The sequence below is a fragment of the Mya arenaria genome, chromosome 8 (assembly GCF_026914265.1).
Source record: "Mya arenaria isolate MELC-2E11 chromosome 8, ASM2691426v1".
NCBI classification, from domain to species: domain Eukaryota; kingdom Metazoa; phylum Mollusca; class Bivalvia; order Myida; family Myidae; genus Mya; species Mya arenaria.
This window is the reverse complement of record NC_069129.1, coordinates 15,754,664-15,772,587: the sequence shown is the minus strand read 5'-3', so window position 1 is coordinate 15,772,587 and position 17,924 is coordinate 15,754,664. Positions and strand designations below refer to the sequence as shown.

Here is a 17,924-nt window from a genome sequence, read left to right as displayed (position 1 = left end):
TGTCGCTGATAACATATGAGTTTTGCCACATTTTGGGGTAGTTCTAAGATTTATGTTAATATCTAGAACATGTTTTGTGTTAATATTAAGCACAACGACGACACCGCCGCCGACACTAGTGGTGTTACAGTTCACTGTACATCGACATGTTCTCTCAAAAAACAGAGCAGTTTATTTAAATGCATTAATTATAAAAAGTGTTTCTTTAATAAACAATAATACTTTCGAGAATGAAACTCGATAAATCTATTTATTAATGGGTTATAGCCATAATCTCAAACACTGAACGTTTTAGTCAGCCAACTTTTGTGGACTTAACCGTGATGTATTATAGATGTAGGTTGGTTCGCAAGTGGGTTTCATAAACGTACGACTGCCGATGTATTTCCGTTCCTCCTCGTACGTCAGGGGAACGATCCCGGGCTTGCTGGCGTCCTTACGCCGCTCGTCTAGGTCCCGGACGGTGAACGTTATGTGAATGTTGTCGAACCGGTCGTTCGATAGCCATCGCTGACGGTACATAACTGCCCTGGTGGAAAAGAGTGGGGATTGGTACAACTTTTAATCATTCGACATAAGATCTTAACAAAAGAATTGCTAGAATAGATAACATGTTGTTGTTTCTTTATTGTACTATAAAAATATCATTCATGTTTAGTTTTTAATGATTATAAATCTACCCAATAAATTCTAATTTAGAAATTAGAAATACCATTTATATCAAATGGGTACCTAACTACCTATTAATGTTACACTGCTTGTCAAGTATTATTTGTACTTGAAAATGTCCATGAATATTTTTTTTTACTGAATTCACGTTTTACATGTTTACGGTGAACGTAATGTACAGACCGTTTGAAGGGAGATTATGGGTGCCGTTGACGTAAAAACCTGTTTAACCGTTCACCTCTCCAAGTGGAACATTGGCTTTTACTCAATCAATTGAAAGAAAAATTCCATGAAAAGTAAGTGTTTATTTTTATAAAATCGTTGTCAAAAATTAGGAAAGTACATGTATCCCAAAGTTGAAAAATAACACTGCGATTCTTAATGAAAGTTTGGCGCCTGATTTCTTCATAGTTGATGGCTCGGAGATTGATTATAAATATCTATCATGTGTTACCGGTACGGATAGAAAAATCCGACCCGAGGGCACGTGCGTAAGCCGGTAACGAGGCTTGCCGAGTTACCGGCCACGCAGCGTGCCCGAGGGTCGGATTTTCTATCCGTACCGGAAACACATGATTGATATTTTTTCTTGCATATCTTAATTTATCAATTTGTGGAAAAAATGACGTTGAAAACGAACTTTTGTACAATTACACCAAAAAGCGCGTGCGACGTTGTTTACTGACGTCATAGAGCGCAGTAATTTTAAATAACTAAAACTAGCGTTTTTTACGATTATTTATTTTCAGTTTTAATTAAAAGTCTTGCAAACATATATATTTGACTGCGCTTAATTGAAATGGCATAATATACTATTCATAAATCATACAATAAAAGAAATAAGTAGTATCGCGTTGTTACGCGCGACTCATCTTACATGGGGTATGTAAGATGGGGTTTTCCAGCACTGGTCACATGACCGGAAATACACGTCCGGTATGCAAGAATTAGGATATCCAATAGCTTTAAATTAATGGTAATAAACAACGGTAGTTTTTAGACTATCTGCGCATGCGCGACGGTAGTCTTAAGACCACAAACTCTAAAGAACTACTTCTATTCATGTCGTTTTAACCCATTTTTTTTTGTCTCAATGCGCTCTATCTTTAGCAGAATGACGTCGAAACCATACAAATGGATTGGTCGTGTTGCAGTCCGAATATGAGTTTTTGCTTGTTCGGCTATTTCCGCGCTGTAATTATGTATCCCGGCGTTTTATTTTTAGCAGAATATAACTATTTTTAGATCGTTATATTTATCAGATCAATGAGGGTGAAGATAATGGAGGCTCTGGTAGGAAGATAACATACAGTATTGATATTCACTCTAGTTTAGCCCATGATGTTCCAGAAATTATTACCGACCGCAAGTGTCCCATCGCCTGCAGGATTTGTTATTTAAACCTGACGTGACCCTGAAGCACGCTTATTTGTAATGGTGATTTTTTATTGACTTTTATGAGATAAGAAAAAATATTATTGTCTTAGTGTTAAAATAGTTGTATCTCAGGTTTCGCATTGCTAATGCTTCAAATACTATACATTATAATTTACCTCAGCTACACAATAACAAGATACTATTCATTCTATGATTTTAGGCGTTTATATTTCTTATGAGATGTTTTCATTTTTGCATAAAAGCTTCGTTCCGGTGTATTCTTGGCATAGTTTTAGACATTAGGCTTTCAATTTAGATAAGCACACATGCCCTGATACGACAATGAGTCATGCATACGTTTGGTGAAGCAAATAAGTAGTTCGGATTAAACCTGTTTAACATCCAAAGAGTAGGAAGCATTTATAACAACACTAGTACTGTTTTTACACAGGTACTTATATTAAACATAAATAACATTAAATTTATTAATAAACTTTAAAAAGCACAATCCTATTCTAATTCATAAAAACAGAATAGTTCCGATAATCTAAAAATAGTTTCAACTTCATTAACTGACCTATATTCTAAACATAGATTCTACATACATTAACTGAACACATGTTTGTCCTCACCGCGGGAAAACGACCATCTGATAAAGTCTGCATTTTAAAAGGTATTATTGCTAAAGTTGCTCGTAAAAATAAAACCATTTTCCTTAAAGAATTAAAACGTGTAAGTTCATAAAATTTGTCTAACGTATGCTATCTAATCAAAGCACCGTGGGCACAAGCGCTGTCGGCATATTTTTCACTTTTATTTATGTGCTCTTCACCCATTCCCATAGTTCAAATAAAATTTGCAACTCTCACATATTTGCCCGCAGATAGTCTTTCAGCGCCTCGCGCTTTGATTTAGTTATATTGTTATGGGATGATTCGCGTATCATAACATATCCGAAGATGTTGCGTTCATCGGATAATAACAGCACAGGGGTGTAGAAATGGGCCGGGAGCCGGTAAAATAACCCGGTTATTTTGGCATCTTCACCCGGTTACTTTCCCCGCATCAACAAAAATAAAATCTGTCATTTTTTTGTCATGTTTTTTATGTTTACATTCGTTTAAATCCCAGATTGTTGGTATTGTTTATTTTGGTTGCCCCGCGTACCGACTACAATACAGCATTAGCTTAATATGTGACGTCATTAGTCTCATCCCCCTCTGGGATGTTTTTAAGTACTAGGTTTGGGTTTTCCAGCATCGCAAATACAATACGACATTAGCTCGATATATGACCTCATTTGTTGCATCCCTCTCTGCGGATGTTTTTTTAAGTTAATGATTTGCAAAGAATAATCAAATAAGCGTAGTAAGTTTGCAACATGAGCGTGTCTGGCTTTCTGTTAGTACTATAACCATTTACGCTATGGTCCTTTAGTTATATATATATGCGTGTTACCCGGGTGTAAACAAATTGAAACAAGCTTGTGGTGATGTCATTGCTAAAAATAATCCATAATTTTGCTGAATTTGAGCACGTTGTGTGTAATTTTGTACGCCTTAAAAGTCACAAAGTGTCTAGATATTTATTTTGGTTTTTAAACCGAAATAAGTTAGCTGCAGGTGAAATATCTAGTACCACAGAAAATGAAGTTAGATGTTTAATTTTCAGAGCCTCAGAGTGATTCAGTGGTTGAAAGTACCATTGCCAATGGTAAAGAAGAAAAAACATATATATATATATATATATATTATTAGGAGGGAATTAATAGCAAATTGCAAGGCATGTGGTCTGGAATGTTACAATATTATCCTGAATCTGACGGTAATATGGTTTATTAGCTAGCCCTCACTGGTGGGGGGTGGGGGTGGGGGGGGGGGGGGTAAGGGGTGAGTACTCAGATTCAGTATCATATATATTCAAGTACATTTTGGTAAGGTTCCCTGTTACAAAATAAACATGCACCAGAAGACTAGGAATTTTGGTTGAAAAAGGTTTAAAATCATCCCACAGTGGTCATAATGCCCCCTTGACCCTAACTTGGGGAGGACATCCAGACCCCCCCCCCCCTCCCCCGCCTACTTTTGGGATATCCCCTGCTACTTAAATTAATTTTTACACCCCTGACAGCAATTGCCGACAGTTCATTCACAGTTACTCGGTATCTATTCAAAGATTGTATGAACTATTAAAATATTTAATATGTAAAAAATAAACGACTAAAAGTGGATTATTTGTTTATAATGTGAATCGTGGAGTACTAGAACACATTGTTTATGATTCTCATTCCAAGAGATCACCCTAGGGACCAATCGCTCGAATCAGGTAGATCGACTGGCCAAAAGTGCAGTCCAAATACCAAGTAACTGTGAGTTCATCTAAGGAATTGAAGTCGAGGTGTAAATATTGCGCTTTAATTTTGCTATGAAAACCATTTAATGGCAACTAGTTAAATAATCCCAAGCTTAATCAGACAACGGGAAAATCATTGGTCCGACGGTCCTGACCGGTAAACCTAAACCCGGTCCGAGTAAACCCGGTCCGAGTAAAATTGTAAAAGGTTCTGTCCATTTGACCGACAGAAAATGATAAACATGTAAGCTTGTTGTTTACAGCGTTAAGTACGCATTTTACCTAAAAATGAGTGAAGAAATCAATGGTTATCACTAAGTACGAATATATGTGTAAATCAGTATGTGTATACTACGTGATTAATTACGTCACATATATCAGGGGGTCCAACGTGTTTTGTGTTTGCCGAATTTTAAGTGAGGGAATTGTGTGGAGCAGAATAAATTGGCGGCGTTTGAATGAATTTCGGTGTTTCAGGAGGGTATTTTCACCTTTTAAGTAAGTTACATCACCTTTCTCGCAATATACGTGTAAATACGCCTACCCGGAGACCACACGTATAAGCGTCTCTCGGTTTTTTAAATTTTGTTTGTGGAGGCCTTAACAAAAAAGTTATTGACTGTATAAGCTGAGCGATTGATTGTTTACAAAGTGAAAATAGAAAAATGCGTGACTTAAAACTGTGTTTCCAGTCCAAGTGTACCATTCTTGTACCTATTTTAGCTATTTGTTATTGATTTTTTTGCATTATTTATCTTTTCGACGGCTTATGCACTTACACGGGCACTATACGGATATGTATAAACACCTTTTATGTTGGGCGACGAAGTTTTATGCAGTTTTTGTGCGAAGGAGAATCAGAATATACATGCATAAAAAAATTACCCAATAAGAACGTACCGCAAATTTATTATGCAATATGTTAGTGTTTAGTAAGTCAGAGAATTTAAAAATGTGTTAATTAGATGATATCACATTGAATTAATGTTTAAAGATTTTGTACGAAAGTATTTTTTATATCACATAATTATTTAAAGTTTAATGTTTGCTGTTGTTTGCAGTGAAGTATTCGGTTTTGCAGTGAAGTATTCGGTTTTTATCAAAAGAAGATAAGCACAATTGATTTTAAAGTAGACTTAATAGTTGCAAAACTTGTTATTTGACTGATAAAACTAACTGAACAGCATGGTAGAACATGTTATTTATAACAGATACGTACTTGATGATAACAAACAGCGCAGTGAGGACCATGACGTTCCTGAAGACCCCGATGGCGTCAACAAACATGTCCAGGTGGGCGTGTATTTCCCTGCTTATGTCTTCTTTTATCTGATTAGTCATAAATATTATATGTTATTAGCATAGCAAATTCAGATTCTTGTCCATATGGTAAAACAAATATGCATAAATAACAATGTTTTTCTCAGGGCAAACCTCAGTAGAAGCCTTTTTAAGATTAAAAGGAAACAGAGAGAGAGAGGGGGCACGCCATATGCTTCTTTCTTAAGCGTAAAATCCTTGAACTGCCCCCATATGACGCAAAACATGTAAACATGTTCATAATAATATACACAAAAATGAACTAATGCAACATAACCTGCTTGAAGGTACAAGAATGGCTTAACGTGAAGTGAAATTTGTAGTTTATGGAAACAATAACAACAACAACAACAACTACATGTAGGCGTTGAACTATTTGAATGTGTTGAACATGCAGCTAAGGAAAACAACAAAAACAACAACATTAACAACACCTAATTGTAGGAGAGAGACTGGCTGAAGGTGTAGTGGAATGCGTTGTTTAGGGAAACAACAACAACAACAACAACAACAACAACAACACCTAATTGTAGGAGAGAGACTGGTTGAACGTGTAGTGGAATGCGTTGTTTAGGGAAACAACAACAACAACAACAACAACAACACCTGCTTGTAAGAGCGGGACTGGCTGAACGTGTAGTTGAAGGTGTAGTTGAACATGTAGCTAAGGGATACAACAACAACAACAACAACAACAACAACAACAACAACAACCTCTACATCAACAACACCTGCTTGTAGGAACGGGACTGGCTGAACGTGTAGTTGAAGGTGTAGTTTAAGGAGACGTTGAAGTAAAACATTTCCTCTGCGTCCTTCAGCACACGCTGAGTAGCTGCAGTGATAATTTGTGTATATGGAATCGCGGAAACCCTTATATGTTAATTTAATTTAAACTTATTTTTTTACAACGATTGTAAAACAATTGTTGAAACTTATATTAATCTCTCTCGTTAGCACGATGTTGCGCGAGAGAATGGTGCTGTATTGTGGGGGAAACCGGAGTACCGGAGAAAACCCGCTTGTCCGACCACAAACCAAACTCGCATGTACCCAGCACGGGAATCAAACCCGGGTCGCCTAGGTGAGAAGCGAGTTCACTAACCACTGCACTAACCGGACAATCTCGTGTTGACAAAACATTTCACAGAAAACCCAACTTCAAGTGAACATTTAAGAACCAACTTCACGATTCCAACACGGTAACAGTTGTTTAAATAGTTTGAATTTTATTTGTCAGATTTGTGGAGAATGCTATAAATTAGTTTGTGGATTCAATAAGAAACAGTCCATGTACATTTGTACATCAATGGTCACAATGGCTGAGCATAAACTACGTATGCAACATGCCTTCAAAGCTTAATATTTAATTTCTTTAAAAAAGGAGAGAAAAAATCATCCTTTTACTATAAATATACCAAGTATTTTGGTTAGCACTTCCTTCCTTGAATGACAAACGCTTTGTTATGAAGCATTGATGTAAACAAGATATTACAGGGACTCGCTCATGTTTTTGGTCAAACAATAGTTTTCCCGGTAATGCATCACAAAATACTTATCATTATTTAACTCTGAGATATCGAAATTGCAGAAAAAAAACCCATTCAGGTATAAAAAATTAGGATGCGAACCTACGACATTGTGAACATCACGTGATGATGATAACCAATCACGCAAGAACGAATCACTCAAAGCCGTTAGTAATGCTTATGAAATTTGTGGTCCTCAAAGACAATATTTGAGCAAATATAAACATTTGCAAAAGGGTTTGAGCATTCAGTATCTTATTTTTAACACTCCTAATGATTTGCCACACTTTATTCCGTAATAAGAAAGTGCATTTTACAAACCATGAGCGAGTCACTTTTAGATATCAAATTACACTTAGCCACAAATAAAGCACCAAAGCCACGGACATTACATGTCTGCTATCAACAACACAGTCTCTCAAATGGCCCATCATTATGGCTATCAGCTCTGCATTTTTACATGTATCCCTGGCTAAGTATACATAAGAGTTCATTTTGGCGATCCACAGAAAAGGAAGCGAGCGCAGCGAGGGTCCGGGCCGAGAAAGTTCCGTAGAAAAACAAAATGAACTGATGAACTTATTTGGTGTTCGGACTTATTTGACTCACTAGCTCTCCCTTTATGTAGCCAAGAAGTATTTTGCCTCAAGTTAAACCGCTCTGCGTGTTATTGCTTAATTTCAGGGCCTTCCGTTGTTCAAAAGTGGGTGGGGAAGGCCAAAAATTAGAACGTTTAAACCGCTCGTGTTTTATTTGATTTTGAGGAGCAATCTTAATCGGGAGTAAAATCATCACGGTCTATCTTGAGAAAGATAGCGAGGATGGGGGACTTACGAAGGTCAATAGCCGACTCCAGCAGTCGTCGTATGGCGTCTACGATAAAGCACAGCAGCTCACCGACTGTAATATGCATGTAAAAAGTAAATATATAGTACATATACAAACTTTATACTGCATTTAGTATAAACTGGATTTAAATGTTTATTTTTTCATATATATATTTATCATAGTATTAAACTTTGTTCATAAAATGTATTGATACCTTTTTCACATACTTTATAATGAACCAGCTTAACATTTTTCTTTTGCAAATAAACGGTTAAAGAAAGGTAATCGATTTCCTTGGTGTTTTACCTACCCCTGACAACGTTGCACACTTTACCAACTAAGCTAGCTATCTCGCACAGAAATCCCATTGCGCCAAGCTTTTTCCTGAATAAAACATTAAATAGTATGATACAAGCACTGGCACAGGTTTTTCAAACTCATTTTTTTTAAATAAAATAACATAATCTTACAATTCCAAATTAAAAATGAAGATGCCAAAAATGTGAACAAATCTCGTAAAAAACATTTGTTCTGTATTGATATATATAGATAGTACAGAGTGCATATTAATGAGATTTTTTTCAATAATCTTTTACATTTTTGGCATCGTAATTTTAAGTTTGGAATTGTAAGGATTTTTTATGTTTTTTTTTATTTGAGTTTGAAAATTATGACCCCACCATTTTTCTTTGAAGACACGAAAAAGCAGCAAGGGGAAGATGTAAAAGCATCGTGTTCCCTGGAAAGAAGAAATGGTTTTGGTTTTTGAGAAATAATTAGTGTTTTGTTTGCATCCAACTAAATAACATAACTAACATATAAATACGTAAAACCATGTGCATCGCAATTTTCCATTACAATTTCAGTCACGGAAAACCACCCGTTGCGCGCCCTCCCCTAAACTCGTCCAAGTTTACTTTTTATTTCAATATAGGTGGAAAAATAGTAATAAAATACGCCAACGATGTACCATTTCGGACTAGCAATTGTTTAAATCTTTTTGGAGGAGTACCCTCAAACGCCCATGCAAAAATTGAAACCAAAATACTAAAAATTCAGATCTGAGGGAGGGGCGCAAGTTAAAAGGTTACGCCCCTATGGTACACCCCCTTTTGACGTCGAATCCAGGATCCGCCCTTGGTGTGTGATAGGATAAAACTGAAATAAATCTACAGCCGTTAGAAAACACGATCAAATAAACCGCAAAAAAAACCCCGAAATTTTTAAAGTGACTTCAGAGAAATATAAAATGGTTGAGTTGCAATACTCTCATTGATTGGTCGTACATAATAGATCATTCTCTGACTAGTTCAATAATGAAAATTCATAACATCTGGGGGTTTTAAGTGGTGTCACGTCCGCAAATGATCTTCATGTGCGTGAAAAATCGCTCAATGCTCGGTTTTTCACGGAAGCGAATGGATCGGCGCAGACGCGCACACGAATCATGGAATATCGTCAATGAGTTTTCGTTTCGAATTTTGCGGATACAGAACACGTACACGGAGTGCGCATACGAAGTCATGGAATATCGTCAATGAGTTTTCGTTTCGAATTTTGCGGATACAGAACACGTACACGGAGTGCGCATACGAACTCATGGAATATCGTCAATGAGTTTTCGTTTCGAATTTTGCGGATACAGAACACGTACACGGAGTGCGCATACGAAGTCATGGAAAATTAGCCTTACTATAATGCACCATTCAATTGTAACCACGCCCCCAGGTCCGGCAATACCGGGGATAGTGGTGGAAATGGACTGTGTTTTACCTTTCAGGTGGCCCCGCAGTGCTGAATGAATGCGGCGGTTTTGTTTTAGCTCCGAAAAAAATAGCGGGGAATGGGCCTTCCCTATATATCCCTGGCTGCGGGGGCATTTGGCGGGGATTTAACCAGCAGTTTTCCCCGCAGGACGGGAATTTTACCCGGGATTGGCTGGACCGAACGTCCCCGCAATTAACCGGACCTGGGGGAGCGGGGAGGGGGGGGGGGATACAATTAACACCTTTAATCCGTCAAAATAGCAACTTCAAAGTTTTTACTTGCAATCGTTGTATGCGTCTTCAAACAGGTTTTTACACTTCCGGTATGGCGAGCCCATCTTTCTATTACACGTGTCCACCGTACTCTTAAGCCATTGAGCCACACGCTTGATAACCGCGCCTGTTGAAGGAACATAAGATGTGGTAGTTTTAGTCAATCGGAACACTTCGACCATCTCCGCAATACGACGAGCATCGATGTATGCCAACTGGTTCATTAGTAAAAGTAGTTCGTATAATTAATAATAATAATATATATTAATTGCAGTGTTTTGACTTGTAATTTTTAAATAATAATTAGTTAAATTGATTGCCAGTGACGTGTTTAATTGCATAAATAATTAAGATTCCTAAGAGTAAAGTCATATTCGTGTAAGGCTTAACATTACTGCTAAATCGAAATTACTACGCGAGCTAATTGCAGCCACTTGCAGCGTAGTTAAACGTAAAGAATTCTGACATTGTAAAATGTCCATTTACATCCGAGTTTGTTTTCTATGAAAAATATCCGAGGTGTGGTGTTCCGAATGTTTAAGAATGTCTAAGGTATACCCTTTCCCATTGGCTCTATTATTGCTTAGACCCACCGCAGAAGTGTAAAAGAGAGAACCATTCGGAAATTCCTCGGCCATTTTCGATCGAAAACAACCTCGGATGTAACTGTGTGGACGGTTTACAATGTCAGAAATCAAAACTCTTCAACTACGCTGCAAGTAGATCGCGTAGTAATTTCAATATAGCAGTTAAAATTAATGACTTTACTCTTGGAAATCATAGTTATCTATGCAATGATACACTTTGATGGCAATCAATTTCATGGAAAATTGCCGAGGAGTTTCGAATGAGAGAGAACAAAAACCCATACGAGGGAAATTTCGGAACTCCTCGACCTTTTTTCTTCGAAAACAACCTCGGATGTCATTCGGAGCTCCTCGGCCATTTTTATCGAAAACAACCTCGGATATATATTTGGACGCTTTACATACTTAGAAATCGGTATGTTTAAGTCCGTTGCATGTAGATCGCGTAGTAATTTAATTTAAGCAGTTAAACTTAATGACTTAACTCTTGGGAATCTTCATTATGTTTGCAATAATACACTTCACTGGCAATCAATTTAAACTTAGATCAATAAATACAAGCTTAAACACTACATTCTATTAATGATAAAAATTTAAAAAAAATCGAACTACTTCAACTGATGTACCGGCATACATCCGAGGTTGTTTTCGATAAAAATGGCCACGGATTCCGAATGCCTCGGATGTATGCCGGTACAAACCGTACATCAGTAGAAGTAGTTCGTAATAAATTAAATGATAGTATTATTGAACTGTAGTGTTTCAATGTATTTTACTAAGTCTAACTTGATTGCCATTAAAGTGTATTAATGCATATATGGTGGGTTAATTCTACGTAATTCATATACGTATCTCTTTAAATGAATTAACTGAAATGATTATAAACTAAACGAAACTCATATAATTATACATGAATGATATATTTCACGATATATACGGAAGACATACCAATTTCGGATACCGTTTTCTTCAACGTTGTGTATGTTGCTTTTAACGTGTTGGCGAAGTCGGTTAGTTTTCCCAACACCTTGTCCACGCTGTCCATTATTCCTGAAAGAACCAAAGTGCAACAGGGTGACAAGGCTTCCCGTTAAATTTCCCCTATCAAAAATTAACATACAGTGCTCAGTGACTGAACAGTTTCGAGTATTGTGTTCAGGTTAGAACAAAGCACAACAACATCAGTTACAAAATGCAGCGCTACAATAAATAGGGTGGTTCAGGATAGGACATAAGGGGTCACACTTTAGAGGCGCAACCTGGGGCAAGCTTGATCAAACATGGCAACACCTTTGTACAGTGATTCATTGTGTGTGCTTTCCCAGTGGTCAACTACTGGTTTTCTCAGAAACCATTTTTTTTAAACGCACGCATACGCAATTCTGGAAACGCTCATATTTTGGAACAGGTCATGGTTATGAATTATGTGTATAAAGCATGCAATTAACTATAAAATGAATCAATGCATGTACATCTACATCAATGTTCCACTAATCTCGGATTGGCATACTTGTTTATAATAATTATTTACATTTACATACGGTATGGCTTCGTAAGATTGCAGACAAGTGGCCGCAGGGTTTAAATTAGACAGGTCTTCATTCAACAAATATATGTTCTTAGGAAAGTAAAACCGTACGGGTGAAACTTGCAGTTGCCGGTTACAAGAGGTGTCCGTTAGAAACAGGTGGACGGGCGAACAGGTTATACTGTAGTGACTGTACCTTGCATAGGTGCAACGGCTGCTTTAACGAGCTCCTTTGTCTCGTTGAGAGCCATTTCTTGCCCGCACGTCGTACTCTGGGACATGACGTTAATGTTGCGGTTAACGTTCCGTAACGGATTGTTCATGGCTAGGATCAGTGCATATATGAGTAGCAACATACGGCCCTTACCTAGGGTACAATGTAAATAATATTGGTATATACAAATATTTACATGTACTAATTGTAGAATATACATCAAGCAGAGTTGGACAAACATGAATTTGCAAACGATCGAGGCTAACTTGTAAATAAAATGTATGTGCATAATAATTTCGGCCATCTACAATCAATTCAGCATAATTTTAGACCTTCAAAACAAATCAACAAAGGTAAACCATTAAATAAGAAATCCTTGAAAAATGTACAATATTCAAGAATAACTCACTGGAGAATAACTGCGGAAGCATCAAGAGCACAAGACAGCGGGCGAGTTGTGAAAAGGCGAGGAAGAGCGTCAGTGCCGCTCCTAGGACTGCAGAAATGTACGCTGCCTTTCTGGCCGGAACTTCTAGCTGGAATATCATCATGAGATAGACTAGCAGCGTCAGCAGAACCCCGCCAAGGAAGCCTGAAATCATGAATGAAACGTTACAGCATCATATCCTCCCTTAGAACTACGGAGGTGAAAACCGTCGATCCCGTGGGTACGGGCTGGCCGAAAGATGGACAAGAGAAGGGCCACCATACGTGAAGTAGCAATCCGCCTTGGAATCCTGCAATCAGGGCCGGAAAGAATAGTTAAGTGTCCATAAAAAGAAGGCTGCTAGCTCCATTGTAGCGTATTGCTGGTACTAGTATTTGAGCATAGACTACGTATAGACTTCTAGGTAGCGTCAGAACCACTCCGCAAAGAAAGCCGGACCCTCATAAATCGCTCGAGACGAAAGCAATCTTAGCTGTAAAGGAATATATATATATATATATATATATATATATATATATATATATATATATATATATATATATATATATATACCAACATCATATATAGGAATGATTCCTTATTCTAGCTTTGACTGCGTTGTGTACAAAAGCATAATTATAATTTGAAAATGTGTTTTTTATTTCGGTCTCATTTACCTACAAACTCCTTGAGAAACAGGCTGTTCCAACACGAGGGGACTTTCTGATGGCGGTTCCGGTCGTACATGCAGCACGGGCAGAACACGAGACACAGCTTATCTTTGATACACATGCTCACGGTGGACGTGCAGTCATCGTACCTGGCATCGAATACATGGGCTTAGTCGTCGTATTTCATTAAACATGAAGAAGTCAGATTTTGCTATCTTAAGTATGATTTTCAAGTGCTTTTCTTCCGAATCTAGCAAGGTATTCCGAGCATTCTTCTGAGTATACAGTGAACTGAGTTAAGTACAGGAATTGGATTTGTTATTGGGCGGGGTGATTCGAGAATAAAGGAGTGAATGACATTACTATTGGTTTGCTTGTTTGTAAGATTTAAAGGGTTGGAAATGCTATAAGGTAGGATTGTTTTAAGGAAGCTGTGGGGGGGGGGCACCAATCACTATTGGGAATTGGTGTGACAGGTTTGGGGACGGTGAAACGGTGTATTGCTATACATGTATGTAGGGTTTGGTTTCCTGAGGTTAAAGGGAGGAATTGTTTTGTCATTAGATGAGGTTGCAGGCTTGTTAAGGTTCTATTACTATGGGTTGGTTTAGTTATGTTAAAGGGATGAGTGGTTTTCCCAGTTGATGGGGTTGGTTTGTTAATGAAGGAGATGGTTCTAGTATTGCTGTTGGATTGGAATGGTGTGTTAATGAGGAAGGGGTGAGTGGTTCTGCTGTAAGATGAAGTTGATTTAATAAAGTTGAAGTGGGAGTGGCATCGTTACCAGCTGGGGTTGGTTTGTTGAGGTTAAAGGTATGAATGGTATCAATATTGAATGGGGTTGGTTTAATGAGGTTGAGGGGGGGGGGAGTATTTTTCTTTTTGTTTGTTGAGGATTAAACGGGAGAAGTATTGGTATTGTATGAGGTAGGTTTGTTGTGGATTAAACGGGAGAAGTATTGCTATTGTATGAGGTTGGTTTGTTGAGGATTAAACGGGAGAAGTATTGGTATTGTATGAGGTAGGTTTGTTGTGTATTAAACGGGAAAAGTATTGCTATTGTATGAGGTTGGTTTGTTGTGGATTAAACGGGAGAAGTATTGCTATTGTATGAGGTTGGTTTGTTGTGGATTAAACGGGAGAAGTATTGCTATTGTATGAAGTTGGTATGCTGTGGATTAAAGAGGAGAAGTAATGCTTAGGGATGAGTTTATGTTGAGGTAGAGTGTTGGAGTGGTATTTCTATTGAATGGGGCTGCTATTGGATTTTTGGGATTGAAGAGTAAATTTGATAACATAACATAAAATGTTAAGCCGTTTTGCTACTTAAAGAGAGTAGCTGACTAACCTTGCTGTGTTGTGGTTAAACGGGCAATGGTATTGCTATTGAATGGGGATTGTTTGTTGAGGTTGAATGGCGGAGTGTTAGTGTTGTTAGAATGGGGGATGGTATTGTTGTTAGATAGGGTTGGTTTGTTTAAGGCTAAATGGGGGATGGTATTGTTGTTAGATAGGGTTGGTTTGTTTGAGGCTAAATGGGGGATGGTATTGTTGTTGGAATGGGTTGGTTTGTTTGAGGTTGAATTGGGGAGTGGCATTGTTGTAAGATAGGGTTGGTTTGTTTGAGGTTGAATTGGGGAGTGGCATTGTTGTAAGATAGGGTTGGTTTGTTTGAGGTTGAATTGGGGAGTGGTATTGTTGTAAGATAGGGTTGGTTTGTTTGAGGTTGAATCGGGGAGTGGTATTGTTGTAAGATAGGGTTGGTTTGTTTGAGGTTGAATCGGGGAGTGGTATTGTTGTAAGATATGGTTGGTATGTTTGAGGTTGAATTGGGGAGTGGTATTGTTGTAAGATATGGTTGGTTTGTTTGAGGTTGAATTGGGGAGTGGTATTGTTGTAAGATAGGGTTGGTTTGTTTGAGGTTGAATTGGGGAGTGGTATTGTTGTAAGATAGGGTTGGTTTGTTTGAGGTTGAATTGGTGAGTGGCATTGATGTAAGATAGGGTTGGTTTGTTTGAAATGGGGAGTGGTATTGTTGTAAGATAGGGTTGGTTTGTTTGAGGTTGAATCGGGGAGTGGTATTGTTGTAAGATAGGGTTGGTTTGTTTGAGGTTGAATTGGGGAGTGGTATTGTTGTAAGATATGGGTGGTATGTTTGAGATTGAATTGGGGAGTGGTATTGTTGTAAGATAGGGTTGGTTTGTTTGAGGTTGAATTGGGGAGTGGTATTGTTGTAAGATAGGGTTGGTTTGTTTGAGGTTGAATTGGGGAGTGGTATTGTTGTAAGATAGGGTTGGTTTGTTTGAGGTTGAATTGGGGAGTGGTATTGTTGTAAGATATGGGTGGTATGTTTGAGGTTGAATTGGGGAGTGGTATTGTTGTAAGATAGGGTTGGTTTGTTTGAGGTTGAATTGGGGAGTGGTATTGTTGTAAGATATGGGTGGTATGTTTGAGGTTGAATCGGGGAGTGGTATTGTTGTAAGATATGGTTGGTATGTTTGAGGTTGAATTGGGGAGTGGTATTGTTGTAAGATATGGTTGGTTTGTTTGAGGTTGAATTGGGGAGTGGTATTGTTGTAAGATAGGGTTGGTTTGTTTGAGGTTGAATTGGGGAGTGGTATTGTTGTAAGATAGGGTTGGTTTGTTTGAGGTTGAATTGGTGAGTGGCATTGATGTAAGATAGGGTTGGTTTGTTTGAAATGGGGAGTGGTATTGTTGTAAGATAGGGTTGGTTTGTTTGAGGTTGAATCGGGGAGTGGTATTGTTGTAAGATAGGGTTGGTTTGTTTGAGGTTGAATTGGGGAGTGGTATTGTTGTAAGATATGGGTGGTATGTTTGAGGTTGAATTGGGGAGTGGTATTGTTGTAAGATAGGGTTGGTTTGTTTGAGGTTGAATTGGGGAGTGGTATTGTTGTAAGATATGGTTGGTTTGTTTGAGGTTGAATTGGGGAGTGGTATTGTTGTAAGATAGGGTTGGTTTGTTTGAGGTTGAATTGGGGAGTGGTATTGTTGTAAGATATGGGTGGTATGTTTGAGGTTGAATTGGGGAGTGGTATTGTTGTAAGATAGGGTTGGTTTGTTTGAGGTTGAATTGGGGAGTGGTATTGTTGTAAGATATGGGTGGTATGTTTGAGGTTGAATTGGGGAGTGGTATTGTTGTAAGATAGGGTTGGTTTGTTTGAGGTTGAATTGGGGAGTGGTATTGTTGTAAGATATGGGTGGTATGTTTGAGGTTGAATTGGGGAGTGGTATTGTTGTAAGATAGGGTTGGTTTGTTTGAGGTTGAATTGGGGAGTGGTATTGTTGTAAGATAGGGTTGGTTTGTTTGAGGTTGAATTGGGGAGTGGTATTGTTGTAAGATAAGGTTGGTTTGTTGGGGTTGAATAGGGGAGTGGTATTGTTGTTGGATGAGGTTGGTTTGTTTTAGGTTGAATAGGGGGGAATGTTATTGTTGTTGGATGAGGTTGGTTTGTTGAGGTTGAATGGGGGAGGGCATTTTTAGTGGAATTAATTCGCCTGTTGATATGTTTCGAGTGGTAATGCTATTGGATGATATTAATGTTTCATTGGATGGATACTACTACTACTACTACTAATAATAATAATGGTAGTAATAATAATAATAATAATAATAATAATAATAATAATAATAATAATAAGAATAAGAATAATAATAAAGGCATATGAGTTCACCGAGAGTTATCAAATAATTTGGACATTTAATCCAAACATATTTGGAATTATTCATGTTGTTATGCTAATCTGTTAATTAATGATCATGTCCCCAAATGTAGTATTTGGCAGTCAGTATCGACTATCGTTCGTGTCGTTTGTCAAACTCAAACTCAAAGATGCAGAATTATAAATTACCATGACATTTTAGGAGGCAATCCAAGGAATTCTCTCATGGCGTTTTCCTTTGCCTTCGATAAGCGATTCAATATCAATTTTATCTTGATAGCTTGAATGATTTTCTGTATAGTGGCCATGGTTTTCGTTTATTTTGAAACATAAACAAAACATAGTTTCACGCGAATGTGAAGAATGACGTCATCGTGTTAAAACGTAGGCATTGGTAGTTTATTATGCGGCACCAGAGAATCTCCTTAAATTTAGAAAACAAAACGGATACTAATAAAATACTAAATTTGTCAAGGATAATAATATTTTGCGCTTTGATATTTTTTTAAACATTTGATCTTGCTGTTCATGAAAAACGCATGCACCAAGGTCGTTTACAACTGTTGACTTTACATAATATACAACATATCCATGACGATATTTATCTTTGTGCGGCAAATATGACCACAAATACACGCACATATAATATCCACTGGTATAAGTTTGATCTCGGATGCAAATATTTGCAGACGAACGCAAATA

General features: G+C 37.7%; 1 protein-coding gene across 1 annotated transcript in view; it reads right to left on the bottom strand.

Annotated features, from left to right (window-relative positions):
- LOC128243999 (DC-STAMP domain-containing protein 2-like) overlaps nucleotides 1–17,530 on the bottom strand; it is a 38,591-nt gene extending 21,061 nt beyond the window's left edge. The window contains exons 1-11 of the mRNA XM_052962015.1: nucleotides 17,412–17,530; nucleotides 13,548–13,690; nucleotides 12,853–13,035; nucleotides 12,426–12,596; nucleotides 11,650–11,751; nucleotides 10,121–10,241; nucleotides 8,386–8,459; nucleotides 8,082–8,147; nucleotides 6,450–6,553; nucleotides 5,618–5,727; nucleotides 372–529 (exon numbers count right to left, since the gene is read on the bottom strand). Coding sequence (XP_052817975.1) covers nucleotides 372–529; nucleotides 5,618–5,727; nucleotides 6,450–6,553; nucleotides 8,082–8,147; nucleotides 8,386–8,459; nucleotides 10,121–10,241; nucleotides 11,650–11,751; nucleotides 12,426–12,596; nucleotides 12,853–13,035; nucleotides 13,548–13,690; nucleotides 17,412–17,530 — 1,351 coding nt within the window. The remainder of the gene's footprint in view (nucleotides 1–371; nucleotides 530–5,617; nucleotides 5,728–6,449; nucleotides 6,554–8,081; nucleotides 8,148–8,385; nucleotides 8,460–10,120; nucleotides 10,242–11,649; nucleotides 11,752–12,425; nucleotides 12,597–12,852; nucleotides 13,036–13,547; nucleotides 13,691–17,411) is intronic.
- Nucleotides 17,531–17,924: the final 394 nt, after the last annotated feature.